The sequence below is a fragment of the Prunus dulcis genome, chromosome 7 (genome assembly GCF_902201215.1).
Source record: "Prunus dulcis chromosome 7, ALMONDv2, whole genome shotgun sequence".
Taxonomy (NCBI): domain Eukaryota; kingdom Viridiplantae; phylum Streptophyta; class Magnoliopsida; order Rosales; family Rosaceae; genus Prunus; species Prunus dulcis.
In genome coordinates, this window is record NC_047656.1 from 10,740,080 (window position 1) to 10,761,454 (window position 21,375).

The following is a 21,375-nucleotide window of genomic DNA, read 5'->3' on the forward strand; positions in this document are numbered from 1 at the left end:
GTTAGTTTGTCACATTCATAGATGATTGTACACGGATGACATGGCTTTATTTGATGAAAAATAAGAATGAAGTGTTTTCCATGTTCCAATCCTTTCACAAACAGATGGAAACACAGTTCAATGCTCGAATACAGATTCTTCGCTCTGACAACGGTGGAGAATTTGTTAATCATGATTTTCAGACTTACTTCCAGACACATGGCATTATTCATGAGACAACTTGCCCCCAGACACCACAACAAAATGGTGTTGCCGAACGGAAGAATCGTCATCTCCTTGAAACAGCCCGTGCTCTTCTCATTGATGGCCATGTTCCTCGTCATCACTGGGATGATGCTGTCGTCACTGCTGTCCACCTTATCAACCGCATGCCATCTGGGGTCTTGAACTTCAAAACTCCATTACAAGTGCTCGCGCAACACGGGCCTCTGCCCTCTGTTTTGGTGCTTACCCCTCGCATTTTTGGCTGTGTGGCCTTCGTTCATCTCCACAAAAATCAACGAAGCAAACTTGATCCATGTGCGCTTCGTTGTGTTTTTTTGGGTTATGCCACTCATCAGAAAGGCTACCGATGTTATCACCCTCCTACCCGGCGAACCTATGTCACTTTGGATGTCACCTTTCTAGAATCAGATATGTTCTTCTATGACCCAGCATCCAATTCTACTCTTCAGGGGGAGATACCGAGTGAAGAGCTCAATTGGAGCAGCTTGGAACATGAGGATATTCATCTATGCACGAAGATTGCTCTCGGCCAAGAAACAATAACAATCGATCGTCCCGAGTCTGGCACGTGCGAATGCTCTCTGCCAAACAACGATCGATCGCCTAACCCTTGCGAAGATGTTTTTGATTCGAGTCATACTCTTACAGATAACTCAGAGCAACAAGATGAAGACCCCCCCTCTCATTCAACAGTACCAACGGACCAATCTCCTGAGAATATCTTTGAGGTAAATACTCCTACTAGACTTGTGCATTTAGAGGATAAAACTATTGGATATCAATTACCTTTTAGGCAAAATCGTGGGAAGCCACCAAACCGTTATTCACCTGATATTGGCAAGACATCCAAGTATCCAATTGCAAATCATGTATCCTCTGAGAAGCTGTCTGAACCACTCAAGGCTTTTGTGCATCAGTTGTCTGCTATCCATATTCCAACCAAGGTCTCTGAAGCATTGAAAGATCCTAAGTGGGTCCAAGCTATAAAAGAGGAGATGAAAGCTCTTGAGAAAAATCAGACTTGGACATTGGAGACTATACCACGAGGAAAAAAGACTATCGGATGTAGATGGGTGTTTACTATAAAACATAATGCAGATGGATCTATCGAGCGATACAAGGCAAGACTTGTGGCAAAAGGGTACACACAGACCTATGGTATAGACTATGAAGAAACTTTTGCACCAGTTGCAAAGTTAAACACCGTCAGAGTCTTATTGTCCCTTGCAACTAATTTGGATTGGCCACTACACCAGTTTGATGTAAAGAATGCTTTTCTACATGGCGAACTCACGGAGGAGGTGTACATGGACATTCCTCCTGGATATAATACTACTCAGACTGGAATAGTTTGCAGGTTAAGAAAAGCATTGTATGGATTGAAACAGTCACCACGTGCATGGTTTGGACGGTTCACCATGGCAATGAAGAACAATGGTTTCAAACAGTGCAACTCAGATCATACTCTGTTCTTGAAACATCGAAAAGGGAAGGTAACAGCATTAATAATCTATGTTGATGATATGATTATTACTGGGAATGATAAACAGGAAATATCACAGCTACAAGACTATTTGGCTACTGAGTTTGAGATGAAGGATCTAGGTGGACTCAAGTATTTCTTGGGAATTGAGGTGGCTCGATCGCAGCAAGGCATATTTCTATCTCAAAGGAAATATGTCTTGGACTTGTTGACGGACATAGGAATGCTAGATTGCAAACCTGCGGACACTCCTATTGTTCAGAATCATCATCTTGGAGAATATCTGGATCAAGTTCCAACTAACAAAGAAAGATACCAAAGGTTAGTGGGAAGATTGATCTATTTGTCACATACTCGACCAGACATTGCTTATGCGGTGAGCGTTGTCAATCAATTTATGCACTCTCCAAGTGAAGACCACATGAATGCAGTTTTTCGGATACTTAGATATTTGAAGTCTGCACCTGGAAAAGGACTTATGTTCTCAAAGCATGGTCATCTAAATATTGATGGTTATTCAGATGCAGATTGGGCAGGTAATGTAACAGATAGAAAATCCACATCGGGTTACTTCACATTCGTGGGAGGTAATTTGGTGACATGGAGGAGCAAGAAACAGAATGTAGTAGCTTTATCCAGTGCAGAAGCCGAGTTCAGAGGCATGACTAAAGGGATTTGTGAACTTCTTTGGTTAAGAAAGTTGCTTCCTGAACTTGGGTATAAACCTACATCCACAATGAATCTCTTTTGTGACAACAAGGCTGCTATAGCCATTGCACAAAATCCGGTTCAACATGATCGTACTAAACATGTTGAGGTGGATCGACACTTCATCAAACAAAAGCTTGAGGCTAAAGTGTTTCAGTTTCCTTTTGTGAAATCCGAGGATCAATTGGCGGATATTTTGACAAAGGCGATTTTCAGTAAAGCATTCCACAATTCACTAGATAAGTTGGGCATTGGCGACATCTATGCACCAACGTGAGGGGGAGTGTTGGCGTGACTTGTGGATATTGACTTACTTTCCTTACACACCAAGAATTTCTATTATAATTGTAATTGATTTACTTTAATTCCTGATTTCCTACTGTAAATGGATTTAGGAATTTATTATTTACTTGCCCATTCAGGTTTTGTTGTATTATAAATATGACCTCCTACAAGGAGAGGAATACACAGAAAATTCCCACAAACAAATATTCTCTCATAGTTTTCATATTTTAGCACTTGCAACTCACTATATTTCAAACTACCCACATTTTCCAAACTACCCACATTTTTCAAACTACTCACATTATCTGAACTACTCGTTGAGAACTTTATTTTAAAGTATCGTTCCATAAAGATATTGTTAAAAATAACCAATCAAACATTAACAACCAATCCACCATATTTATCAATCCAATTATATCAAAACTAACAAAAGCTCAACAACAAACACAAAAGCTAATCCAATTTATCAAGATACAATCTAATTAAAGCATACAAACTAACATATTTTATTCAATCAAAAAACCCTAATTTATTCAAACTAACCAAAATAAAACATCAACAACAACAACTAATTTTTTTTAAAAAAAACATATAAGAATCTTTAAGGATAAAAAGATTATAAATTATGATAACATACTTTCAAATTTGAAGGACAAATCCAACTTTCAAACCAGATTGAATTTGAGGGTGACTTTTTTGCTTTGCTGCCACCGCTAGATGGGGATGTTGCCAGCGCCGGAGGGTAGGGGTGGGTATTTGAACCAGTGAATTGAGTAGAAAAAAAATCAGAAAAAACCATATTGACTAAAAAAGTCAACCTATGCTCAAAAATCAAACCGGATTGCTTTGGATCAGTTCCTATCTGGGTTCTTGTACTAAAAATTGGTATAAATTGGACCTGACAAGTTATGTTAAGTTTACTTATTCATTTATATCCAAAATTATTAGTAAGCCTAATCAATATTCAAATAACATTAGTAACTCCAAGTAGTATCTAGATATTTTTGCCCAATTAATACTCAAAAGTCTTAGTTCCAATTTATACCCAACTAAATATCTACTCTAGCTCAATTTCTTTTTCTTTTCAATGAACCATATTTGTTCTTTTTGAGCTTCCTTCTTTCTCTCTTTTCCACCTATTTCTTTCTATTTCTCTTCCTATTTATTTCTTCACCTCTTTCTCTCTTCTACTTATTTATCTCTTATTTTATCTCTTCTACCTCTTTTCCTCTTATTTTATCCATTGTACATATTTTTCTATACATAATATTTCTTTCTTATTCACATATTTATATTTTTATCTATTTAAACTAGAAATCAGGCTGAACCAAACCAAAACTGTATAGGTCCAGTTTGATTCGGTTCTTTCTTTAAAAACAAATCAGACCGTGTGTAAGTTTCGATTTCAATTCAAATTTGAGGAGAAAATCAAATCGAATCGAACCGAACCGTGTCTACCCCTACCAAAGGATGGTTGGGGTGGGGAAGTTATCAGATTGGGTGAAGGTTGGGTGGAATTACGAGTTGGAGATGGGGATTTACAGTTTGAATGTGAGAATTAAGTTAGAACTAACATATTGATGCCCCTGTTTATTTATATTTTTTTTTTTAAACCTAAGCAAGAAAAAAAAAACTTAAATAGAACGACGTCGTTGACGCTCAAGAAAAAAAATAAAATAAGGCAGAGGGGGAGTGCATTGCGCGCGCAAGCAACACTCAATAGTCTGTGCTGCAACATGTCATCAAACATGTTGCATAGGTTAATTTCCCCTCATATGATGGATTCCAGTGTTGTCGGGGTCAATTGACCACGCTTGTTCCATTCTGGATTTGGCACTGCCACCATCATCATTATTATTAGAGGAAACAAAAAAATTTCAATGGGTCTTAACCAAAAAAAAAAAAAAAAGAGAAGAAAAAAAGAAGTTACCGTTGTTTTGTTGATAAATTTACAGATCGAAGGTGCTTCTCCTGCATAACTTTCAAGTGTTTTTTCAAGTAACATTTGAATTTTTAATATAAAATGCTTATAATTTTTTTTATTTTTAAAAACACAATAATAGCATGAGTAAAAGTGAATAAAACTCAAGAAACCCCAAAATGAAAACTTTCCTGGGCATTGCTCACACTCTGAGTCTCACACCAATAGCGGAAAACCCCAAATAAAACCCAAAAATGAATACTTTCCTCTTCTCTCTCCTAAAACCCCACACCACCTCTGAACCCACCAAGCTTCTTCTACATCACCACCACCAATGGCGCGGCATAGCCAAGGTCCGCCTGAAATGGGTCAAGAATCGGAGCTTAGACCACATCATCGACACCGAGACCGATCTCAAAGCTGCTTGCCTCCTCAAAGACGCCATCAAGCGCTCGCCAACTGGCTTCCTTACCGCCAAGTCCTTCGCCGATTGGCAAAAGCTTCTCGGCCTAACTGTCCCAGTTCTTCGCTTCATGCGCAGGTACCCTACTCTTTTTCAAGAATTTCCACATGCCCGCTATGCCAGTTTGCCCTGTTTTAAGTTAACAGACACTGCACTATTGTTAGACTCACAAGAACAGAGTATACACCAAACCCACGAGAGTGATACTGTGGAGAGGCTTTGTAGAGTGCTTATGATGACAAAAAGTAAGACTATACCGCTCCAATCTTTGTATCCCCTGAAATGGGATCTGGGTTTGCCTGATGGTTTTGAGAAAGTGTTGGTTCCAAAATACCCTGATTGTTTTAGAATCATTAAGGCCTCAAATGGGATTGGTTGCTTGAAGGTCATACAATGGCCCAAGGAGTATGCGGTGTCGGAATTGCAGAGGAGTAAAGAGGGTGGTGATTTAGGGGATGAGTATAGACAATTCAAGAGGGGGCAGACTGTGTTGGCGTTCCCGATGAATTTTCCAAAGGGTTATGGAGGGCAGAAGAAGGTTAGGGTATGGATGGAGGAGTTTCAAAAGTTACCATACATTTCGCCCTATGAGGATTCTAGGCATATTGATCCTAATAGTGATCTTATGGAGAAAAGGGTTGTTGGAGTTTTGCATGAGTTATTGAGCTTGACTCTTCATAAGAAGACCAAGAGGAACTACTTGAGAAGCTTGAGAGAGGAACTAAATCTTCCTCATAAATTTACGAGAATTTTCACAAGGTATCCGGGGATTTTCTACCTCTCATTGAAATGTAAAACAACCACTGTTGCTCTCAGGGAAGGGTACCAGAGAGGGAAATTAGTGAACTGGCATCCCCTCACACGCGTGAGAGAGAAGTTTTATCATGTCATGAGAACAGGGCTTCTTTATCGCAGTAAAGGTGTGCACTTGCTATCCCCGCAAGAGATTTTACTTAACAGTGTGGAGAGTGAAAGTGGGCCGGAAGAATCTGAAGAGGACGAGGTTGGAACAGGTGATGAATGCTATGAGGATGAAATGTCAAATTTGGATTCGGAAGGGTCTGATGAAGATTAATGTTTGTATCAGAGAACTTCAACATTTTGCTTGAATTGGATAGAAGCCATTATTGACTTTCAAGTAAGAAATTCTGAACAAAAGTTCCCTTTATAGAGTTTTCTTGTTTATGGGTAAGAGAGAAGATCATTTTCATATTTTATTGTATTATCTTTGTGCTAACTATGTTTGTTTTGTGGGCTCGCTGCTGATGCAGTGGAATCTACTGAAGTTGATTAAATTTTCTTGCACAAAAATTGATAGGGAGTTTAACATTTAGGTTATTCGGATTAGTTGAAAAATCAAGGTTAACTTCCATGCCTTCAGACTTTATAAGTTCACATTCTGTTGGTTTTTCTTGTAAGTAAAATGGAGATGTCAAAGAATCCATGTTTTGTTCAAAAGGCTTTTTGTTTGCCGAATTTATAATTCATTTCTAGATTCAAACATTTTAAATTGCATCCCAGTTTTGGATCTGGGAACTTATGAACCAATGAATTGAAATGATTACCGGATTATGGAAGCAATAGCAGGGGAAGTGGCCCTATGAAACCTTAAGGTTTAGGGTGAATTTTCAGTACTCTTGGACAGCCTTTGAAATATTTTTAAAACATGCTTCAGAATTTTAGGGAGGCATGCTGTCTAGGGAAGAATTTTTCTTTTTTCCTGGAAAACTACTTCAATTATGTTCCAACTTGGTAACAAATTTCAGATGTAGTGCTCACTTTTTTATCTTCTTTTTTTTTTTTTTGGCGAAATTTAATCTGAAGATTTTTCCTAGGAATTTTGTTCTGCTTCCTGTTGCCACACCTTTGTGCTGCCACTTTGATACGGGGTCTCTTATCATGTTTTGAGTGCTGGTTGGCAACATGTTATTCAAATAGTTCAAAGTGAACTAGTTCCCCAGTGTGCAGAGACTTGCTATGTTGTGCTGGATCCAGGATTCCCAGTGTTGTATATTGAAATTTCCTCCTGAGCATTCAAGACTTCGCACCAACTTGTAGATTTGGGGTTTCGTTATTTGGGATAAAACCACAAAATCACTAAATTTCATTATTGTCTAGATGGATATAATGATATTTCTTTATTTTTCCCTCTTGATGTGTATTTGTCCTGTGTTTCATTACATCATGAGAGAGAGAGAGAGAGAGAGAGAGAGAGAGAGAGAGAGAGAGTCATATAAGTATGTTAATATGTCGAAATTAGTTATAAAGAATTTGCTCCAGAATGTATATAAAGAAGGAACCATTGCAGAGAGAGAGTCATATAAGTATGTTAATATGTCGAAATTAGTTATAAAGAATTTGCTCCAGAATGTATATAAAGAAGGAACCATTGCTTTTGGTGAGAGTTGGCTTGCTTAATTCTCGCTTTTCGATTGCAAACTTTGCTTGTGAATAATAAATTGGGCATGTTGGAATCTTAAACTAGACTGAATGAATGTCTGCATGAATATTGCTTCTCCTTTTACATGAAAACAATCCTAAGCGTTACAACATGTCTGTAATCTTGACCTAGACTGAATGATATTTTGTTTCAGGCCTTCAAGTAGTGGCCTTCTCAGGTGAACCAATAAGGCCAAGCAGCATTTCAAGTTAACATGAAGATGATGGTCCAAGGGTGTAGGATGACTTCTCTTCACGTTGAAATCTCCAAAAATCTTCCAAATAGTGGACATGAAATGCAGTGACCAAGGCACCTAATTGAATTGATGTAACAGCAGAGAATGAAGTTGTAAAGTATTTTCACAGATAAAACACTACTGGATTCGATAGGGGCTGTATAATTCCAAACAAACAGCAGATCTGCTTGTACCATTTAGGTCAAGGGCAACAATGTAACAAATTCTCAGTCCCAATTTTGAACAAAGAAAATTTTCAGGGAAAGTTTGGTGCATAATAAATAGTTTGATTCCTTTGATCAGCGTCGTTGCCGTTGCCTTGTTCGTGAGATAAATGTTGGTGCATTTTCTGTTGTATTTTGCTCTGATTAAGTTATGTTTCAAATAGTTTAAGGTTAACCGCCATGGGAGAGGTATTGCAGAGCTCAAGGCTCATCCATGGCATTGTAACCTTTAATTAAAAAGGGGACCAAAACAATTACAGGGGGCCAAAACTAAATGTATTATTCACATTAACCACCCCACTAATAAAAGTCCTCTCCTATTATTCACCAGAGCAGTTACCACATTAGAACCACTAACTCAACAACAGAGAAAGAAAAAGGAAACAGAACATATGATCCATGAATTTCGAAGAAAATTAATGTTTTATATACTCGAGTAAAAAAGGACAGGAATTATGGAACACTAATCCCAAGCACTGGTCATACCGTTACTCGGGCCATAACCCCCAGGGGCCCCACCATAGCCACCGGGAACCCCATATCCCCCACTACTGTTTCCCCCACCGTAGAAATCTGCGCCCCTAGTGAAGGAGCTCTCCCTTCTAAAATCACGGCCACCAAAACGACCTCCCCCAGATCGCCGATTCCTACCGCCGCCACCATAAGAAACTCTTGATGCATAACGAGTAAGCCAAGCAGGTACTTCCTGATTTGCCTCTTGCATTAGATCAGCAAGCGGTTTCGCCATTGATAAATTATTCTCGTTAAAGAATGCTGTTGCCAATCCGGATTTGCCCGCTCGCCCTGTCCTACCTATCCGGTGAACATAATCATCAATGTCATTTGGGAGATCAAAATTTACCACATGAGCTACATGGGGGATATCAAGACCACGTGCTGCCACATCTGTTGCCACTAAAATTGGTGTATTTCCACTCTTGAATGATCTCAGTGCCTGTTCTCTTTCCTGCATACAAGCACGCCGTATCGTAATAATGTCAGAACTCAGATTCATGCTAAACTTGCATGATCATCATTACATACACCCAAAAAAAGGACTACAATTGACAACCAAGTGAAGTGAAGTGAAGCTTTCTATAGAGAATCTTCATTTTGCAGTCATGAACTTCCTGAAACTCATCTTCATTTAAATTTAATATATTAACAAGAAAAAAGGATGACTTGCAGTTGAAACAGACACTAAAACCTTTCTGCAGGAAAAGCAGAAACATAGTTTACTCAGTTATGGCATCAAAATAGCTCAACAAAGAGTTCTTTTGCCTTTTTGCCACGACATATGATCAGAAACTTATGTCAGCTTATCTGGCCCCCAACCAACCAACCACGTAGAGCTCCCTCCTGGCTCTTGGTAAACAGGGGGGAGAGAGAGAGAGAGAGAGAGAGAGAGAGCATACGCATAAAATCTCAGACCTATAAAATAGGGCATGAAGCTACAGAGAAAGCATACTACAAAACTCCAAGGTTTAATTTCTTTCTTCACCAAGAACATTTGTCATTAACAACAAAATATCACAGATATAAACAATACTCCAAGGTTTAACTTCTTTCTTCACCAAGAATAATTGTCATTAAGGACATAAATACCAGACACAAACAATAGAAAACATATCACTTCTCATAACTATAAACCTAAATTCCAACCAGTTTACCTGTTGTGTTCTGTCACCATGAATAGTAGTTGCCGGAAACCCATTCATACACAACCAGTGTTCCAATGCATCGGCTCCCTTCTTTGTCTCCACAAAAACTAATGTCAGGGATTGCTGAAAATTGAATGACAAGCGATTATTAATACAATGCAAGATACTGACAGAATCTATCAACCCAAATGGAACATATAGCCTTGGAAATAGTAGCTTAAGCTGTATATATCAATTATTCCAATAATCAAAAGAAATTTAACAAAGAAGTCCAAATTGATAATTTTCCTTTTCCATATTACCTTGCCATGAACTCCATTTTCCCTCTGTGCATGAAGGAGGTCCATGAGATGACTTCTTTTATCAGACTCGTGAACGAACTCAACTCTTTGAACAATTAAATCAGTACTTGAACCAACCCTTCCGACAGCCAAAAATATATAATTTGAAAGAAAATCTGATGCCAGTCGCTGCATACCAACAGAAGATTGCAAAAGCTATTAGATAATTTCCATTTGGAATTCCACTATTCATTACAACTTTTAAGAGCAATCAAGTCAAAGGAACATATCTCAATAAAATGTTCATAACACACCAATACGAAATATGTAGATGCCAATAATTAAAGACAAATCCAACAGAAAACCCAGTTAACAATTAAAACAAACCTGTATCTCCTTTGGAAAGGTAGCACTAAATAGCATGGTCTGTCTCAAACCTGGTGGAGGCATGTCCATCTGTTCCACTATCTTCCTAATTTGAGGCTCAAAACCCATGTCCAGCATCCGATCTGCCTCATCAAGAGCTAAATATCTTATCATCTGCAACGACACTCTTGCCCTCTCAAGCAGATCTACCAATCGTCCCGGAGTTGCCACAAGAATATCCACCCCCCTCTCAAGCTCTCTCAACTGACAGAATATTAGAAAACAATACAGTAGGAGGTGAACCTTCAAAAACAAAACAAAACAAAAATGCAAAAGGGGCAGAAAGAACAGGTACAAAAAGAAATGTGCTTAAATTATAATACTTTGGATGGGCTAGGGGCCAAATTTTAATACAGGTCAGCCAAAAACATCTCCCACCATATTCAACTATAACCAAAATTATGATCATTGATGAGTTTGCAAACTCTCTCTCCCTCTCTCTTAAACATATAAACCTAAAACCCACCAATCCTTTACAAACTGAGCCTTCATTTTGTAATTAAATAAATTATTTGCTGAAATAAATTTTACAAAATATAAACAAAATAAATAAAATAGAAAGTGGAAGAGGAAGAAGAAAGGCATGCTGTAGCAAATAAACTATAACCCGATACATTTCCGCAGGGAATAAATATTTTCTAGTTTCAAATAGAAGATGTACATGCACTCTGTTTCACAATCGCCAAAAGCAGAAATGGAAAAAAGTGGTATAAGCTTTAATGATGGGTAGTTGAAAACAGGGAACATATATATGAAAGTGAACAAGGATCCAAAGTATCAGTAAACCACAACCTATGTCAAGTTGTACGAACCTGTTGGTTTATTGGTGCTCCTCCATAAGCAACTACCACCTTGACACCAGTTTGATAAGAAAATTTTCTAGTTTCTTCATGTATCTGCAAGCCAGTCAAAACAGAAACAACAATAAGCTATTGCATATACACCACAAGATTACACATGATGTGACTAGCATAACAACAATCCAACCTGGCAAGAGAGTTCTCTAGTAGGGGAGAGAATAAGAGCAAGAGGGTACACAGTACGTGCTCCACGAGGTCTCTGAACATACTGCCCCTGCATGATTCCACTAATAATCGGAAAGCAGAAAGCAGCTGTCTTCCCTGAACCCGTCTGAGCACAAGCCATCAAATCCCGCCCTCCAAGAGAAATAGGTATTGCATGACGCTGAACAGGAGTCGGCTTCACATACTTGCACCTCTTAATATTTAAATTCAAAGCCTCCCCTAAGTCTATATCTGCGAAAGTATTCACAGGTGGTGGCACATTATCCCCACTAGTTTCAACCGGGATATCCTCATAAGCATCAAAGTTAATGACAGTGTTTTCTTGATCACTAAATGCTGGTTCTGTGATGTCTTCATCAGCAAAAGGGTTTACCTCACGATCCCTCCCACGGTCCCACCCTCCGCTTCTATTGTTCCAACCACCACCATTTCGACCACCACTGGAAACATATCCTGGGCGCCCAGCATCATGTCTAGAACTACCAGCACCCCAGGCAGGCCCAGCTGCAGGCCCACTGTTACCTACACGGTCATTAGCTGGAGGTGGGGCAGACTGTGAAGGAGCCGGGGGATCAGAAGACGGTGGCCTATTACGAAGATGTGGCGGGACATAAGTTGACCGTGCAGGGCGAAATGAGCTGTTATTATCAGATGCACCAGTGGTTGGATTCTCTACTTGAGAATTAGCAACAGAATCTGCCCATGAAGTTCTCATAATTGGAAAAATGCGACCTCTTCTTTTCCAATAACAGCAATTAGTAACCTAATACACCAAACACACAAAATTAATTTTAAAAAATTAAAATTGGACTCCAAATCAAAAAATTTCTCATAAGTTTTTCTCCATATAACTTGCAGCCTTGATCAATCTTACCACTATACCGTTCAATCTAAACAATCAGACGAATAATAAGGGCAAAAACTATAATTTTTCTTGTTGGGAACTATGTTATTAAACAACAAAAATATGCCTACAAAATTGATGGACGAGGACTAGCCTACAAAATGATCAAAATAAACTGGTCAATGGAAATATCAGTTACAATTATATAACACTAACAGTACGCTAGAATAACAATTTTTCGGAAAAATAACGTGATTAAACCAATAAAAATTAAATTTTTTGGAAAGAGTGATTAGTTATCGCAATAAACATCATGCAGAAAGCTCAAAATGAAAATCTGAGCAAGAAGATCAAACTAAAACTAAGCAAACAAAAGTAACACTAGATCAAAATTTATAAAACTGGGCAATGTCGTTGTACGAAAACTGGGAAGAAAAAAACAAAGGTTCGAGTATCGAAACGAAAATTATAGCAGGCATTCAAAACAGCAGATTAAGACATACAAAACGATTAACAAGCACGACGACATAGCTAAGAGATGCAAAATTGCAGACACTGAGAGAGCGTCGAACCTCGGGAGAAAACGAGAAGTGAGAACAGCGTTGGATCGGGAAACAGGAATTTGGGTAACCCTAGCTTTTCTGAGAGCAGGAATGGCAGGATCGGAAGGCAAGCGAAGATATCGCTTTGGTTTTCTTTATCTTCGTCAATGAGATTTTTTTTTGTTCCTTGAGATTTTCTTCTCCTTTTCAAATGGGATCAAAACTCTTTCTTTTCCTTTTCTTTTTCCCTTTTCTACGCTGCCAAACGTGTCGAGGAAAAATTTTAATTTAAAAATAAATAAAATGAAAAATATCTTAAATTCATTGGCGTCCGTACAATTTGTGGGAGATTATTGGCTGCTGTCATAAAAATAACCCAGCGGTAAAGCGTGAAATTGTGAGAGTTAATCCGTAGATTTGAGGTTAAAACATAGATTTTCTCATGTGAAATATGTGCGGTAAATTTTCAACACGTCTCGTTTTGAGGTCTTTAAGTGATCAGGACTGTTAAGAGTAGTACAAAATAGAAGAGTTATGGTTTTCAAACTCTTTAATTTAGAAGTTTAATCCAAACATGAAATGTTGCGTATGATCTTTAAGTTGAATTTAACTACAAGACTTTTGATTCTGTTGAAAATATAAACTTGTTAAAAAATAAGTTAATCGTGTTACTTCAAAAATGAAATATTGCGTATGATCTTTAAATTGAATATAATTACAAAATTTCTAATTGCGTTGAAAATATAAACTTATTTAAAGAACAAGTAAATCGTGTCACTTCAAATACAAAACTCAATTTCGACCTAATAGTAAACTAATTACGTGTGTCATCTCGTTTTTATACGTAACAACCGTGTCGTGGTGTTTGTGTTGAAAACATTAAACAGATTATTACATGATTAATAATCTTGTCGTGTTCATGTGAACCCAATTAGTCTAATACATGTGTTTCAATCCCATACGAACACAACACACAAACTGAACTGGGATTGCCACTCGTAAATATTACCCATGTCATGTCTAATAGATGTGACTCCGATTTCCCTTCTTCCAATCAATTTGCTCTCAATTCCAAGGCAATAACCGGGATGAGAAGGAATCCAAAATCATCCGTTTCGATTTTTTTAAGCATTGGTGAACTTTTTTTTGGTCAACACAGTCGTTGTCGAATTTTTTTGACTTGGTTCTGCTCGCTCCACCAATTCATTAGTTCAAATGCCCACCCTTTAATGAAAAATCATTGATCAAGACCTCCAAGGCGCCCGTGACTTCGCATCACAGGTTTATCTTTTACAACTTTATGTGTTCTAGCCCTTTTTCGCCTAAATTTCTTTTAGAAGTCCCAACACTTTTTTCGGTACGAGGCACAAAATAAGTTCTTCTCGAGAAAGTAAATGGTTGAATGTTTTGTTGTATTTCAAACGTCAAATAGTACTCAAGTTAAGGTTTTGAAGTCGTGATCCAATATTGGTGGGATTTGGCCTATACTAATTTGGGCAAGTAAATATATTACAAATATTTACAAAGATATTTCTTAATAGTTCTTATATTTACACAAGTTTGATTTTTTAGATGTGGGTTAGGTCAGTTGCTCAAGGATAGTGAACCCACCTCTTGCACTCAAGTTCGAATCTCATCCTTCAAGTCTATTCATTTTTATATGGAAACACCAAAGCTCTGAACACTTTCTCCGAAATGTCATTGAACATTAACCGTCATAACAGCTCATCTCAAAAGCTAAAACACCATAGGCTTTTCATTTGATTTTTAATGAGATTACTATGTTTTTTTTAAGGGAAATGAAACCATTTTAAAGCCAAAATGAAGCACATAAGTAGATTTAAAGTTTATTTATTTCTCTATATAAAAATTATTAGTGCGTCCGAATGAGTCATCAAATATAGTTTTCGCTCTGTACTTTGGAAAACTTGTCTATCTGCCTCAAACAAGGCCAATTACGTTAGCCCTAACCTCAATTGAGGTTCCAATATAGGTCTCCAGAAAGGTCGAGTATTGTAGAATGACATGTAATTTTTGTTGAAATTTATAATGTTTATGTCACGCAACGCAATATGTGTCATCCTATTGTTGATTTATCCCATCGCATGACAAGTTATCCCCATCAACGGATGGTTTTTTTTTTTTTTTAATTATATATTTTTTAGGGCTCCTTTTATGTCATTTGGAATAAGAAGAAAATCCCCACAATAAAAATTATTAAAACGTGGGTGTAGTAACTAAATTATGGGGTGCATTTAGAAGTTCTCTAATTATTCAAAGAGTGATATACAGGGTTTGGGCCGGGCCTATCAGCCAATCCCACACAAACGAAACAAACGGCGTCCAATGTAAGAATAGAAACTCCGTAAGGATAATTATGTAATTCAACCATTACGTGGCAGCAGGTGGCGTATAATGCAACGCCTACACACCCACTCGCTCTCTCCTTCACGCGCTCTCTCATTTTTGTCTCCGTCCTCTCACCTCTGCTTTAAGCACGATCAGAGAGTGAGGACCGGAACCAATCTCTGAATCTGGGGTTAGGGTTATCCCTAATCCGAATACCAGTAATCCCAATTCGATTCTCGAAGCAGAGAGAAGCAAGATGGGCGTCAATTCTGTATCCTCGGATACGAGCAGTGATCTGAACGAGCAGATCGAGCAACTTATGCAGTGCAAGCCACTCTCGGAACCACAGGTTCTGTACATTATTCATTTCTTGAATTCCTTTCGTTTTTGCGGATGATTGATTGGTGTTTGATTGGGAAATTTGAGGATTCGGGTTGGGTTGGGGTCCGTTGGGTTGCATGGAAAATATAGGAAAGGAAATGGATTCATGGGATTTTTTATTTTCTGTTGGATTTGTGGAGATTTCTAATTCTGATTGAATTTGAGTTGGTATGTTTGTATATAAAGAAAAGTTTTCTTAGCAACTAAATGGGGGATTTTCTTAATTTGTGTTTTTGTAGTGATGTAATTCAGATTCTGTTTTTTGTGATTTTAAATCAAATTCTTTACTTTTTCTTAAATTTTTGTGCTTTGATTTGTTTACAAATTATTGGGACCAGTAGAGATAACTTATGAGCTCTATTTAGTAGTGAGGCAGAAAATATGAGCTTTAAAAAAATGTGGCACCTATTGATGTGGGCTATTTTTGGATTTGGAAGTTGCTTTTCACCAAAATCAGTTTTAGAGATGAATCATTTTGTCATGATTTTGAGCGAGGTGCCGGTATTTTGAAATTTTTAATGGAGAGAGTGGTAAAGATGTTTTGGTACTGAAATTTAACGATTTTGTGGGAAAATTGTGAAAATATCCGACCATAGAAATGGCTATGGATAATGCCTGTGAAGTATTCTATGTCAAGATTTGCTGCAATTTTTTCAAAAAGCAAAAATAATCTTCTGCTTTGAGTATCAAAACCCTCCCTCTTCAACATCCACTTCTTATCTTTTGTGAAATATTTGTAATCAGTGTAGCAAATAAAGCTCCCAATTTTCTCTCTTCTCCAACATGATCTTTTCTTTGTTGCTTTATTGTAGGTGAGAGGGTTATGTGAGAAAGCAAAGGAAATTCTAATGGGAGAAAGCAATGTTCAGGTGCAGTCTTTATTCACTGTTATTTCATTTTGCGTGGGTCTTCTTTAACTCTTAATTTCTGGAATATATTTCAATTTCAATTTCTGGATGTGTGTGTAGTGGGAAATGCATCTTGTCTCGGAGACATCAGGGAAGCCGTGTAGGCTCCTTTTTTATTTTTAAAGATAGTATCGTTTTGGACTTTATGTGATTAGTTCAGAAGGTAATATATTATTATTGTAGTTATTACTCATATAATTTTGGCTAGTATTGGTTAAAAGAGATTAGTGTAATGAGATAAAAGTGTTAATATTGTTATTCATCTGAACTAGTTGATCTGGTGTTGGCTTAGGAATGGCCACTTTATGTGCAGGAAGGTTTTAATTTCTTTTTGTAATATTTTTATTTGTTGTAATGTTATGGTTGAACACTATCCACCATCATTGCATTACAGCTCTGTTTGAAATTCATTTGAATAGTTAGATCTTTCAAATTATACAGGGAGACATTAATTTTTTATTTTCATGTACCACAGCCTGTGAAAAGCCCAGTGACAATTTGTGGCGATATTCATGGGCAGTTTCACGACCTGGCAGAGCTTTTTCGAATTGGAGGGAAGGTATCAGTTCTGACTATGACCTTTTCTATTCAATTCTTCTGTGTCAGTATTGTCTTCCTTTATTTGGGTTTTAAAATATACTTTTGATTATTATTTGTCAACATTCTTATCAAGGTCTGGATCTAAATGATATAATTTTCTTTGACAGTGTCCTGATACCAATTACTTGTTCATGGGTGATTATGTGGACCGTGGTTATTATTCTGTTGAAACCGTGACGGTATGTAACCATCAATTACTTGATTTTCTTATGGTCCTGACAAAATATCATTTGAAATTGCAAAAATTGTAGTATCATGAAGTACTGCCGTAGAGATGTTTTTCAGTTCCCATACTAGTATATGCTAAGACAAGTACAAGAACAAATAATAAAGAGATATTACAGTGCCTTGTTTATATTTTGATTCTCAACACTTGGTGCTCAATTTGTGAAAAGCTTGGCACAGTTTTCATTTTGCATCATTTTATTTCGTGTATGGGCCGATGGGTAAGGTTGTTTGCCTTCTCTAAGTTTTACAAAGAACTTCCTATGTTGTACTAAAATCTCAGTGTTGAATTAAAAATTACCAAGTAAATGAATATTGTGTGCATATACAATATTACTTGTATGTGAGTGCTTTACATTTGATTTAAAGGCACTATCCCCTTTTTTGTCGGTCAATAAAATTTTCCTTGAAATTCTGAGTGACAATCTATGGAATTCAGGCTAGCATTGGGGTGAGTGCATTGTTTATGATATATCATATAAGGGCGCCAGTCATGATTTGGCAAGACAATCCATCTGGTTAGGGGCTAAATCTTGTCAAATCACAATGCTTCAATTTTTGACTGGCTTTGTATAAATTTGGTTTTTTTTTTTCTCCCTTAAAAATGTGTGCCATCTGATGTCTGTTTAGCAATTTTTCATTATTTTCATGCATTTAAAATTTGATGCTGATAATGATTTTTACATTCATCCAGCTCTTAGTGGCCCTGAAAGTGCGTTATCCTCAGCGTATCACTATTCTCAGAGGAAACCATGAAAGTCGTCAGGTATTTTGCCCTTCACCAAGTTATTTTGACTTATTTTGTCTTGATTTCAGCAGCTGCCATAAAGCTTACATTTAGTTTCTTTTGTTACAAATGGTGTCAAGTCTGTTGAAAAAGGATATTTTGTTATTGTTTGTTTTTACTTGGTACAGTGCTGGTTCTATGACTAGACAATAATAATCTACTGTGCGTTTATAAAATTTAAATTGTGCTGGAGCATTGATCTGGAGACCTGTTTATATATATATATTTTTTTTTGTTGACAGATTACTCAGGTTTATGGGTTTTACGATGAATGTCTTCGAAAGTGAGTATTCTGCGCACACCTTTCTTTAGTGTAAAGAACCTAATATTTGAAAATACTAGTTGCATTTAATGTTAAGTTTGTAATCTATGTCATGTTGGAACGTGAATTTTGATGAAAACTTGTGAGAAACCATGAGGTTTCTTTTGATTTTTTATTTTGGGTTACACATCGGGTTTCTTCTACTTACAGTAAAGAAAAAGCATACAAACTTTCATAATCAACAAATGACTGGTTAGAGCAAATGCTGGAGGGAATATGATTAGGTGAACCAAATAAACAAACAGGATTGAAACATTGGAAATATATGATTTATTTTTGGACATGAAGACTCGAACCAACTGAGAGTATGAAGATGTGATAGTTACTTGCCAAACCCTAGCTCGAATGCTTTTTCTACCTGAGGTCATAAAAAGTAGAATCAAAATTGTACCCATATCAATTGAAGGCATATTAGTACCATTAGTACGTTCTAATCAAACTTTTTGAACTTTATCCTGACTGGTTAGGACTGATTCTCTTTTAAAAAATTGGTTTGTTATTATCATCTCAACAATATGAGCAATCTCTAGTGCAAATTAGTACAGCATAGTGCAGTTTTGAAAGCTTCTATTAAGTTATGCTTCTTCCTATTGTATAGTCTGTTTGTGTAGTATATGGCACGGTGCAACACTTGATGCAATAAATCATGATAGATTAGGTTCAGGTTAACATGCTCGATGGACTTTCACTTCTGTATCATTCTCTTAAGGCCTGTTGCTTGCTTGTCATTCAGGTACTGGCTTGACATTTTTATCCAGTGTTGTAATGTAAAAACATAGCCTTTTGAGTTCTTTTAGTTTCTGGCCATTTTGCATTTCAGATTAAATTGTACTTTATGTCGTGGTTGTGTACACTCTCGTGCATGTAGAACAATCTATTTGCTTTTAGATCCTCTGGAAATTCAATGATGGTGCATCTTCTGCTGATTTATTTACAGGTATGGCAATGCCAATGTTTGGAAGATCTTCACTGACCTTTTTGACTACTTTCCACTGACAGCATTGGTTAGTAAAAAATTTCCACTTTGTCCATGTAATATTATTGTGGATAAAAATGAAATGAAAAGTGATGATTTTATAAATATAATACATTTTCTTCAAGCTGATTTTGTGGTTTTCTGCAGTTTACATACACCTTTTGCATTTATGGGGTTACTTTAATATAATGCAATTAGTGAACACTTAGATGTCTTGCTGTGTTGGAGAGGAATAATGGTAGGTCAAAACACTGCAAGTATTAGCATTCTCAATAAAAGATAAAAGCAGGAGAGATATACTTGTTCAGATTATTTCTTTAGATGTATATATATATATATATATATTTGGTGAGCTGATCCTGTTGTTTGCTGCTTGTTTAAAGTCACTTTTTCTCATTGATTGGGCTCACTATAATATTAATGTGATTAGCAAACAAGTCTTCAGTATGTCTTGCTGAAGTATATTTATTTTAAACGTTGATCACCTATTATGATAGTCGTCTGTCCTTATTTCTCTTTAGGTTGAGTCAGAAATATTTTGCCTGCATGGTGGGCTGTCCCCTTCCATTGAAAACCTTGATAACATAAGGAATTTTGATCGTGTTCAAGAGGTTCCACATGAAGGGCCGATGTGTGATCTGTTATGGTCTGACCCAGACGACCGATGTGGTTGGGGTATTTCACCTCGTGGTGCGGGATATACTTTTGGCCAGGTAACTTCAAATATCTCATAGGTTTCTTTTATTGAAGATATTGCACCATCCGAAGTTCAAATGGTCACCTTAACATATAGTGTATATGACGTTTGGGTTGTTGTCTATCTAGTTCTTACTGATCAAATATTCACTTTTTGGTTTTATGCTTTTGGCAGGATATATCTGAACAATTTAATCATACAAACAGTTTAAAGTTGATTGCAAGAGCTCATCAGTTGGTTATGGATGGATTCAACTGGGCTCATGTAATTTTTTTTATCTGTGAAACTTGAGCTGTTTCATTGTCTTGTTTGTTTGGTACACAGCGGGTAAGGTTTATTAATAATCTAACATTGTGTTGTCTGGACAGGAACAAAAGGTGGTTACTATATTTAGTGCACCTAATTATTGCTATCGCTGTGGGAACATGGCTTCTGTTTTAGAAGTCGATGACTGCAGGGGCCATACCTTCATCCAGGTTCTCCATCTCTCTCTCTCTCTCTCTCTCTCTCTCTCTCTCTCTCTCTCTCTCTCTCTCTCTCTCATACACAGAAAAACACACGCATTGAAGTAGTAAAACATGGCTGAATTTTGTGCATGCATGAAATGTGAACTTTTTTTTTTGGCAGTTTGAGCCAGCTCCTAGAAGAGGAGAGCCAGATGTTACCCGTAGAACACCTGATTACTTTCTGTGAAGCTGGTGCATTGGTGCCATTTATTTTGTGGCTCTTCCGCTCTTCCACTGCTGGTTGCACATTGTTTTTGCACAAGATGACTATTGGGTTTAAAATCTAAGTCTACCTGTCTGGTTATAGGATTCCAAGACGATGTAAAAAACACAGGTAAGGTGCCTGCTGATTTCACTTAAACCTTGCTGGATTTCCTACCAAATAGTTTGCCTAGCTGTTGACACACCGTAATTATTGTATCATATCCAGCAGAATATGTGGATATTCTTTTTGGTTTTTGTACTTCTATCTTTTTCTCCTTGTACGTTTTGCTCACCCGTCCCATTCTTTTGGGGCTCTCAAGGGTGCATGGAACTTTATTATTAGTGGATGTTTTGCACTTCTATTCAATTACTTTATCAGTGATGATTGGCAATGTGATGATGGTTCTTTTATGAATTTCACTTTCTCCCCCATAGCGCAAGAGAACACTCCCCTAGTGCTTATTGTACAAATAAGTGATTGAATACTGTAAAGGGTTCGTTTGGATGGAGGGATTTAAAGGAATTGTGGTTGGAACTTGCGACTGTGACAGCGCAGGTTCGTCTAGTTAACTACCTGTGTTTACAATTTTCAGAATTATGCTGAGGGGGGTCCAATTCGACACGAATGTGGGATATTTCTAAACATAATTTTTACTT

At 37.2% G+C, this 21,375-nt stretch overlaps 3 protein-coding genes across 6 annotated transcripts; 2 read left to right on the forward strand and 1 right to left on the reverse strand.

The window, feature by feature from the left end:
* The first annotated feature begins 4,828 nt into the window (after positions 1 to 4,828).
* On the forward strand, positions 4,829 to 8,059 carry LOC117634154 (protein WHAT'S THIS FACTOR 9, mitochondrial). 2 transcript variants are annotated; one of them, XM_034368096.1, is made up of 2 exons: positions 4,829 to 6,273; positions 7,680 to 8,059. In XM_034368096.1, the coding sequence occupies exon 1, from the start codon at positions 4,877 to 4,879 to the stop codon at positions 6,158 to 6,160; it is 1,284 nt and encodes a 427-aa protein (XP_034223987.1). In that variant the 5' UTR covers positions 4,829 to 4,876; the 3' UTR covers positions 6,161 to 6,273; positions 7,680 to 8,059. The 2 variants fall into 2 exon arrangements, with proteins under 2 accessions (XP_034223987.1, XP_034223986.1); XM_034368095.1 differs by having other exon boundaries at positions 4,829 to 6,223.
* Positions 8,060 to 8,238: 179 nt separating this feature from the next.
* Positions 8,239 to 13,017, reverse strand: LOC117634153 (DEAD-box ATP-dependent RNA helicase 37-like). The gene is made up of 7 exons (XM_034368093.1): positions 12,794 to 13,017; positions 11,340 to 12,140; positions 11,165 to 11,248; positions 10,314 to 10,556; positions 9,948 to 10,115; positions 9,655 to 9,768; positions 8,239 to 8,951 (listed from the first exon to the last, which is right to left on the reverse strand). Exons 2-7 carry the CDS (start codon positions 12,090 to 12,092, stop codon positions 8,448 to 8,450), a joined length of 1,866 nt encoding a protein of 621 aa, XP_034223984.1. The 5' UTR covers positions 12,093 to 12,140; positions 12,794 to 13,017; the 3' UTR covers positions 8,239 to 8,447.
* Positions 13,018 to 15,204: 2,187 nt separating this feature from the next.
* Positions 15,205 to 21,110, forward strand: LOC117634155 (serine/threonine-protein phosphatase PP2A catalytic subunit). Of its 3 annotated transcripts, none has more exons than XM_034368097.1 (11): positions 15,205 to 15,461; positions 16,306 to 16,362; positions 16,877 to 16,960; positions 17,109 to 17,180; positions 17,921 to 17,992; positions 18,256 to 18,296; positions 19,273 to 19,339; positions 19,833 to 20,024; positions 20,183 to 20,272; positions 20,377 to 20,484; positions 20,636 to 21,110. In XM_034368097.1, exons 1-11 carry the CDS (start codon positions 15,369 to 15,371, stop codon positions 20,699 to 20,701), a joined length of 942 nt encoding a protein of 313 aa, XP_034223988.1. In that variant the 5' UTR covers positions 15,205 to 15,368; the 3' UTR covers positions 20,702 to 21,110. The 3 variants fall into 3 exon arrangements, 2 of the variants coding, with proteins under 2 accessions (XP_034223988.1, XP_034223989.1); XR_004586738.1 differs by having other exon boundaries at positions 15,221 to 15,461; positions 19,921 to 20,024; XM_034368098.1 differs by lacking the exons at positions 20,377 to 20,484; positions 20,636 to 21,110 and having other exon boundaries at positions 15,221 to 15,461; positions 19,921 to 20,024; positions 20,183 to 20,273.
* The last annotated feature ends 265 nt before the right edge of the window (positions 21,111 to 21,375 follow it).

Excerpts from the sequence above, each read along its gene's own strand:
- LOC117634154 (XM_034368096.1), top strand. The coding sequence starts at position 4,877 with ATGAATACTTTCCTCTTCTCTCTCCTAAAACCCCACACCACCTCTGAA.
- LOC117634153 (XM_034368093.1), bottom strand. The coding sequence starts at position 12,092 with ATGAGAACTTCATGGGCAGATTCTGTTGCTAATTCTCAAGTAGAGAAT. Across the intron at positions 10,116-10,313 it reads CCTTTCCAAAGGAGATACAG|CGACTGGCATCAGATTTTCT; the intron begins GTTTGTTTTAAT and ends GTTGGTATGCAG. Across the intron at positions 8,952-9,654 it reads ATGGTGACAGAACACAACAG|GAAAGAGAACAGGCACTGAG; the intron begins GTAAACTGGTTG and ends GCTTGTATGCAG.
- LOC117634155 (XM_034368097.1), top strand. The coding sequence starts at position 15,369 with ATGGGCGTCAATTCTGTATCCTCGGATACGAGCAGTGATCTGAACGAG. Across the intron at positions 17,181-17,920 it reads ATTCTGTTGAAACCGTGACG|CTCTTAGTGGCCCTGAAAGT; the intron begins GTATGTAACCAT and ends ACATTCATCCAG. Across the intron at positions 20,485-20,635 it reads GGGGCCATACCTTCATCCAG|TTTGAGCCAGCTCCTAGAAG; the intron begins GTTCTCCATCTC and ends TTTTTTTGGCAG.